At 50.2% G+C, this 8,242-nt stretch overlaps 1 protein-coding gene across 1 annotated transcript in view; it reads right to left on the bottom strand.

Moving 5' to 3' along the window:
* Positions 1 to 1,252: 1,252 nt before the first annotated feature.
* The window catches only part of LOC115416765 (uncharacterized), a 38,282-nt gene continuing 31,292 nt past the window's right edge, over positions 1,253 to 8,242 (bottom strand). The window contains exons 13-20 of the mRNA XM_030130626.1: positions 8,194 to 8,242; positions 7,942 to 8,098; positions 2,798 to 2,904; positions 2,513 to 2,695; positions 2,319 to 2,428; positions 2,046 to 2,168; positions 1,647 to 1,772; positions 1,253 to 1,498 (exon numbers count right to left, since the gene is read on the bottom strand). The exon at positions 8,194 to 8,242 is cut by the window's right edge and continues 15 nt beyond it. Coding sequence (XP_029986486.1) covers positions 1,253 to 1,498; positions 1,647 to 1,772; positions 2,046 to 2,168; positions 2,319 to 2,428; positions 2,513 to 2,695; positions 2,798 to 2,904; positions 7,942 to 8,098; positions 8,194 to 8,242 — 1,101 coding nt within the window. The remainder of the gene's footprint in view (positions 1,499 to 1,646; positions 1,773 to 2,045; positions 2,169 to 2,318; positions 2,429 to 2,512; positions 2,696 to 2,797; positions 2,905 to 7,941; positions 8,099 to 8,193) is intronic.

The raw sequence follows: 8,242 nt of genomic DNA, 5'->3' as shown, positions 1-8,242 counted from the left end.
AGATAGAACAGATAGAACAGATAGAAAATATAGAACAGATAGAACAGTTAGAACAGATAGAAAATATAGAACAGATAGAACAGTTAGAACAGATAGAAAATATAGAACAGATAGAACAGTTAGAACAGTTAGAACAGATAGAACAGTTAGAACAGTTATAACAGAACAGTTATAACAGATAGAACAGTTAGAACAGTTAGAACAGTTAGAAAAATTAGAACAGTTAGAGCAGTTAGAACAGATAGAACAGTTAGAACAGATAGAACAGTTGGAACAATTAGAACAGATAGAACAGATAGAACAGTTAGAACAGATAGAACAGATAGAACAGATAGAACAGTTAGAACAGTTAGAACAGATAGAACAGTTAGAACAGTTAGAACAGATAGAACAGTTAGAAAATATAGAACAGATAGAACAGTTAGAACAGTTAGAACAGATAGAACAGTTAGAACAGTTAGAACAGATAGAAAATATAGAACAGATAGAACAGTTAGAACTCAAACCAACTTTGGTTTTATTTTTGGCGTTGGTCGTGCTGATGGTCAGTGTGGGCTTTTATTTTTGGCGTTGGTCGTGCTGATGGTCGGTTTGGGCTTTTATTTTTGGCGTTGGTCGTGCTGATGGTCGGTGTGGGCTTTATTTTTGGCGTTGGTCGTGCTGATGGTCGGTGTGGGCTTTTATTTTTGGCGTTGGTCGTGCTGATGGTCGGTGTGGGCTTTTATTTTGGCGTTGGTCGTGCTGATGGTCGGTGGTGGGCTTTTATTTTGGCGTTGGTCGTGCTGATGGTCGGTTTGGGCTTTTATTTTTGGCGTGGTCGTGCTGATGGTCGGTTTGGGCTTTTATTTTTGGCGTTGGTCGTGCTGATGGTCGGTGTGGGCTTTTATTTTTGGCGTTGGTCGTGCTGATGGTCGGTGTGGGCTTTTATTTTTGGCGTTGGTCGTGCTGATGGTCGGTGTGGGCTTTTATTTTTGGCGTTGGTCGTGCTGATGGTCGGTGTGGGCTTTTATTTTTGGCGTTGGTCGTGCTGATGGTCGGTGTGGGATTTTATTTTTGGCGTTGGTCGTGCTGATGGTCGGTGTGTGCTCTTATTTTTGGCGTTGGTCGTGCTGATGGTCGGTTTGGGCTTTTATTTTTGGCGTTGGTCGTGCTGATGGTCGGTTTGGGCTTTTATTTTTGGCGTTGGTCGTGCTGATGGTCGGTGTGGGCTTTTATTTTTGGCATTGGTCGTGCTGATGGTCGGTTTGGGCTTTTATTTTTGGCGTTGGTCGTGCTGATGGTCAGTTTGGGCTTTTATTTTTGGCGTATGGATGAGGACAGATGGTCCAGCCCCAGTTGGAGGGTGGGCGGGGCAGTGGGCAGGGTGGTGGGCAGGGTTACCTGTGCTGTGCTGCAGGATCCTGTGGATGAGGACCGGGTACTTGGTGATCCTCTGGGTGACCAACAGGATGCATTCTGGGATACTGAGTCTGCGCACACTCCTGCTGCTCATGGTTGTCTGTGGAACACACACACACAGCTGCTGCAGGTCAAACAGGTCATTTCACACACACACAGACAGTCAGTGGGCGGAGCTGAAGCTCAGTGGGCGGAGCTTAAGGTCAGCAGGTGGAGTTGAAGGTCAGTGGGCAGGGCTGAACTCTGACCTTGACGAAGGCCTGGAAGCGTTTGTCTTTGGCGTGCAGCTCCTTGTACACGTTCACCGCCTGCTGGTGGCGGCTGCAGAACTTCCCGTAAACCTTCTTCATCCGGTCGGCGCTGCGGCCGGAAAACTGACGGACAAACCAAAGACAGAGGGCGGAGTTAGTGACATCACATCAAACTAACCCCTCCCCCACGGGCTCTATGACCAATAAGGATAAAGAACATTAATTGGATTTAAAGCCCATTAAAACATGCTATTGGTTCAGTTTGTGCTGGCCCCCGGCCCTGGTCCCCAGTCCCAGTCCCCTGTTTCTGTTTCTGTCCCTGTCCCCAGTCCCTCGGTCCGTCCCCAGTCCCCTCCCCCCTCTCATTCCCCTCCCCCTCCCAGTCCCCCCCCCCACCTGCTGCACCAGTACTGCTCCGATGCTGCAGATGAATCCTCTGCTGGTTTGTCTCTTCTGTTCCAACAGTTTGTTCAAGAAGTCTGAGTGAGTGTCCAGCAGGTCCTGAAGGACAGGGAAGATCTGCACACACACACACACACACACATATATGTGTGTATATATATATATATATATATATATATATATATATGTATATACACACAGCCCAGACCCCAGTCAGTGTGTGTTGCGTCCCAGTGGGTGGTGTGTACTTCCTGTGTGTGCGTTCACCTTGTCCACAGTGTGTGTGTCCAGCTGCAGCTCTTTGTGGATTCCTTTATAATAAACCTCAGACATGATCTGCAGAGTACGGACATGGTGGAACTCTGTCTGGAACAACTCTACACACACACACACACACACACACACACACATTAAACAGTGTTAAAGTCCACCTGTGGTTCCATAAAAAACACCATGTTTACCATAAATGACGTCTTGTCTTTTGATTTCCTCTTTCTTCAGTGTTTTCAGGAACTTCTTGTCGACGGTGCAACTCCATGAATCTGCCTCCAGGTCCTTCAGGTCCTCCAGGTCCTTCAGGTCCTCCGGGTCCTTCAAGTCCCATTCAGAGTCCCCCATCAGCTGACTGTCCATCATGTCTGTACCTGGACACAAGCAGAGGACAGACGCATGGACCAGAGCCTCCACAACACTGGAGGCTCTGGTCATGACATGAACATGGTCGGACATGAGGATGAGGATGTTACCTTCATCAGTGAGCGACTCGCTGGAGGCGTGGCCTTTCCTGCTCTGGTTCAGGGAGTCGGTGGACTGAGACCTGAACTTCAGACCCTTTAAGGTCCCATCGTCCAACCTACAGACAGAAAACCCCATCAGTCCAGACCTTAAAGCCTCCTGTGGGACCAGTTCAGACCTTAAAGGTGCCGTATGCAGGACTGTGGCCCAAACTGGTACTGCAGTCACATTCAAATACTGTAGAGCTGAGATCCTCTGCTCCTCCCCAGACTAGGGGTGTCCAGATCCAGCAGAGCGTCTACTACTAAAGTTTCCACTAACTGGACTGGACTCTCCACTTCCCTGGCGTTGTCCGCGGTGAGAGGTGGCGGGCTGATGTGGGCATGCTCAGAGCCCCTCAGCTCAGCCGCCATGTGTTGGAGTTCACCCCAGTGAACCAGAGGGTGGTGTCCCTGCGCCTTCGGGTCGGGGACAGGTGCCTCACTGTTGTCTGGGCCTACGGGCCCAACAGCAGTGCAGAGTACCCGGCCTTCTTGGAGTCCCTGGGAGGGGTGCTGGATGGTGCTCCGACTGGGGACTCCAGTGTTCTCCTGGGCCTTCAATGCCCACGTGGGCAATGACGGTGAGACCTGGAGGGGGGTGATGGGGAGGAACGGCCTCCCTGATCTGAACCCCAGTGGTGTTCTGTTATTGGACTTCTGTGCTCGTCACAGTTTGTCCAGAACAAACACCATGTTCCAACACAGGGATGTCCAGAAGTGCAGGTGGCACCAGGACACCCTAGGCCGGAGGACGATGATCCACTTCATTGTCGTGTCATCAGACCTCCGACCATGTGTTTTGGACACTCGGGTGAAGAGAGGGGCGGAGCTGTCAACCGATCACCACCTGATGGTGAGTTGGATCTGCTGGTGGAGGAGGAAACCGGACAGACTGGGCATGCTCAGACGTGTTGTGAGGGTCTGTTGAACGTCTGGCAGAGCCTGATGTCAGCGCGTTCTTCAACTCCCACCTCCAGGAGAGCTTCTCCCAGATCCAGGGACAGGTTGGGGACATTGAGTCCCAGTGGACCATGTTCTCCACCTCCATTGTCGAAGCGGCTGCTTGGAGCTGTGGTCCAGGGTCTCTGGTGCCTGTCGTGGCGGCAATCCCCGAACCCAGTGGTGGACTCCAGAAGTAAGGGATGCTGTCAAGCTGCAGAAGGAGTCTGATGGAGCCTTGTTGGCTCGTGGGACTCCAGAGGAGCTGATGGGTACCAGCAGGACAGGGGTACCGCAGCCCGAGTGGTTATGGAGGCAAAAACTGGGGTCTGGGTGGAGTTTGGGGAGGCCATGGAGGAGGACTATTGGTCGGCCTTGAGGAAATTCTGGCAAACCGTCGGGCGCCTCAGGAGGCAGAGCAGTGCACCACCAACACTGTTTACAGTGGAAGTGGGAGGAGCTGACCTCCACTGGGGGTGTGGTCGGACGGTGGAGGGAATACTTGGGGGATCTCCTCAATCCCAGTCACGTCTTCCATGGAGGAAGCAGAGGCTGAGGTCTCAGAGGTGGACTGGTCTATCACCCAGGTGGTTGGACAGAGCACTGGGGGTGGATGAGGTCCACCCTGAGTCCCTTCAGTCTGAATGTGCAGGACTGTCTTGGTTGACTCGTCTCTGTAACATGGTGTGGAAATCAGGGACAGTCCCTCTGGATTGGCAGACCGGGGTGGTGGTCCCCCTTTTTAAGAAGGGGGACCAGAGGATGTGCTCCAACCACAGGGGGATCCCACTCCTCAGCCTCCCGGGGAAAGTCTATTCCAGGTACTGGAGAGGAGGATCCCACCGATAGTCCAACCTCGGATCCAGGAGGAACAATGTGGTTTTGGTCCCGGTTGTGGAACACTGGACCAGGTCTACACTCTCCATCGGGTGCTCGAGGGTTCATGGGAGTTTGCCCAACTGGTCCACATGTGTTTTGTGGATTTGGAGAAGGCGTTCAACCGTGTCCCTCATGGTATCCTGTGGGGAGTGCTTCAGGAGTATGTGATCCAGGGTCCTCTGCTCAGGCCAGTCCGGTCCTTGTATGACCGAAGCAGGAGTCTGGTTCACATCGGCGGCAGTAAGTCAGACCTGTTCCAGGTGCATGTGGGACTCCAGCAGGGCTGCCCTTTGGCACCGGTTCTGTTCATCATTTTTATGGACAGAATTTCTGGGCACAGCCAGGGGCCGGAGGGGGTCCGGTTTGGGGACCACAGGATTTCATCTCTGCTTTTTGCAGATGATGTTGTCCTGTTGACCTCATGGAACCTGGACCTTCAGCGTGACCTGGGGCGGTTTGGAGTGGGATGAGGATCAGCACCTCCAAATCTGAGGCCATGATTCTGGACCAGATAAAGGTGGTCTGCCCTCTTTGGGTCAGTGGAGTCTTTGACCCAAGTGGAGGAGTTCCGGTATCTGGGTCTGGTTCACAGTGAGGGAAGGGTGGAGGTTCAGATTGACAGGTGGGTGGGTGGAGGTTCAGATTGACAGGTGGGTGGGTGGAGGTTCAGATTGACAGGTGGGTGGGTGGAGGTTCAGACTGACAGGTGGGTGGGTGGAGGTTCAGATTGACAGGTGGGTGGGTGGAGGTTCAGACTGACAGGTGGGTGGGTGGAGGTTCAGACTGACAGGTGGGTGGGTGGAGGTTCAGATTGACAGGTGGGTGGGTGGAGGTTCAGACTGACAGGTGGGTGGGTGGAGGTTCAGATTGACAGGTGGGTGGGTGGAGGTTCAGACTGACAGGTGGGTGGGTGGAGGTTCAGATTGACAGGTGGGTGGGTGCAGCGTCTGCAGTGCTTGTATGGGTCTGTTGTGGTTCAGAAGGAGCTGAGCCCAAAGGAGAAGCTCTGGATTTACCCTCAGTCTACGTTCAGACCCTCACCTGTGGTCATGAGCTGTGGGTCAGGACCCAAAGGACCAGATCCAGGACCCAAAGGACCAGATCCAGGATACAAGTGGTCTAGGGATGTAACGATTACTGGTATAACGATAAACTGCAGTAAAATCACAGATGGTTCGTATTAAAGTTTAAATTCTAATTCTCATGATAACTGTCTTTGATTAACACATTTTTCTGGAGAAAACACTGATGTACAGATCTGCTTTTATGTCAAATATGAGTATAGTTTGAATTTATTACAATTTTAATTTTCTATACCTAATATTTGGAACCGATATTCACTTTTAAAGTCTGTGAAAAGGTTCGTTAAACATCTGTGTGTTATTTATGCAATAAATTGTATACATATTTCACATCAGATTTTATATATTCTTGTGTTTTTTGTCCTTTTGTGTTTTTATAGTAGGTTAAAGTGAAAAAATAATAGACAGATGATCTAGATGAAGTTGTGCTGAAAAAACAGATCCAAACATGGGTATAGTAAACATTTGTTCCTATAGTATATAAAGGCCAAATCAAAAGGACTGAAAAACAGACAGAATAGACTCTGACCACTAAGGGTTAATATGTGAATGGTTCTGACACAGAAGGGACATTGGGACTATTATTATATTTGTTTATTTATTTATTTTTTAATCCAACTTGGTTCAATTCTTTCAGTGTGTGTATCAGTACTTTTTGAACATTTTCAGCACAATTTCAACAATACCACGATAATAAGGAGAACTGTCATAATTGTGGCCACAATAACCGTGATATGAAACTTTCATCTGGTTCCATCCCTAAAGCGGTCTAAATGAGTTTCCTCTGTAGGGTGGGGGGGTGGGGGTGGGGCTCAGAGTAGAGCCGCTGCTCCTCCACATCCAGAGGAACCAGCTGAGGTGGATCAGACATCTGGTTCAGATCCTCCTGGACTCCTCCCTGGGGAGGTGTTCTGGGCATGTCCCACCAGGAGGAGGAGTCTGAGGAGAGGGAGGAGTCTGAGGAGAGGGAGGAGACCTGAGGGGAGACCTAGGACACGTTGGAGAGACTATGTCTGTGGACTGGAATGGGAACGCCTCGGGGTCCCCCTGGAAGAGCTGGAGGAGGAGTCTGAGGAGAGGGAGGAGTCTGGGCATCCCTGCTTAGACTGTTACCCCTGTGACCCAGCGCCGGATAAGAGGAAGACAATGGATGGATAAATGTGGTGGGTCCAGGTGGATCCTTCTGAATCAGTACTGGTTGTGGTTCTAGTTGTGGTTCTAGTTGTGGTTCTGGTTGTGGTTCTAGTTGTGGTTCTAGTTGTGGTTCTGGTTGTGGTTCTGGTTGTGGTTCTGGTTCTAGTTGTGGTTGTGGTTCTGGTTCTAGTTGTGGTTCTGGTTCTAGTTGTGGTTCTGGTTGTGGTTCTAGTTGTGGTTCTGGTTGTGGTTCTAGTTGTGGTTCTGGTTCTAGTTGTGGTTGTGGTTCTGGTTCTAGTTGTGGTTCTGGTTGTGGTTGTAGTTCTAGTTGTGGTTCTGGTTCTAGTTGTGGTTGTGGTTCTAGTTGTGGTTCTGGTTGTGGTTCTAGTTCTGGTTCTAGTTCTGGTTCTGGTTGTAGTTGTTGTTGTGGTTCTGGTTCTAGTTGTAGTTGTAGTTGTAGTTCTAGTTGTGTTTCTGGTTCTAGTTGTGGTTGTGGCTCTAGTTGTGGTTCTCGTTCTGGTTGTGGTTCTGGTTCTAGTTGTGGTCATGGTTCTAGTTCTAGTTCTGGTTCTAGTTGTGGTTCTGGTTCTAGTTGTGGTTCTGGTTCTAGTTGTGGTTGTGGTTCTAGTTGTGGTCATGGTTCTAGTTCTAGTTCTGGTTCTAGTTGTGTTTCTGGTTCTAGTTGTGGTTGTGGTTCTAGTTGTGGTTCTAGTTCTGGTTGTGGTTCTGGTTCTAGTTGTGGTCATGGTTCTAGTTCTAGTTCTGGTTCTAGTTGTGTTTCTGGTTCTAGTTGTGGTTGTGGTTCTAGTTGTGGTTCTGGTTCTAGTTGTGGTTCTGGTTCTAGTTGTGGTTCTGGTTCTAGTTGTGGTCATGGTTCTAGTTGTAGTTGTAGTTCTAGTTGTGGTTGTGGTTCTAGTTGTGGTCATGGTTCTAGTTCTAGTTGTGGTTCTGGTTCTAGTTGTGGTTCTGGTTGTGGTTCTAGTTCTGGTTGTGGTTCTGGTTCTAGTTGTAGTTCTAGTTCTAGTTGTGGTTCTGGTGAACCTATGCATGTGTCAGTGCCTGTTGGTCTGCTGGTCCCACCCTGTGATGTTGCTGGTGGAGATGCTCTTGGACAGGTTACTGGGGGGGTGGAAGGCGGTCTCCACATGGAACTGGTCATCAGGGGGTGTGGCCGTCGCCCAGCGTTCCCGTGGTGATGAGGCTGATGCTGATGATCCAGAGGAGGTGGAGGATGTGGCTGTGGAGGACAAACAGCTGTGAGTGGGGGGGTGGGCTTCAGGGCTGGGGTTGGTCTATGTCCTGGGGAGGGGGGAGGGGGGGGGGGGTGTTTACATTGACTCCTGGTGTTGACCGCTGACCTGGGCCTCGGGGGTCCTCCAGG

The sequence above is a fragment of the Sphaeramia orbicularis genome, unplaced genomic scaffold (assembly GCF_902148855.1).
Source record: "Sphaeramia orbicularis unplaced genomic scaffold, fSphaOr1.1, whole genome shotgun sequence".
Classification (NCBI taxonomy): Eukaryota; Metazoa; Chordata; class Actinopteri; order Kurtiformes; family Apogonidae; genus Sphaeramia; species Sphaeramia orbicularis.
This window is presented reverse-complemented; position numbering and strand designations above follow the sequence as displayed.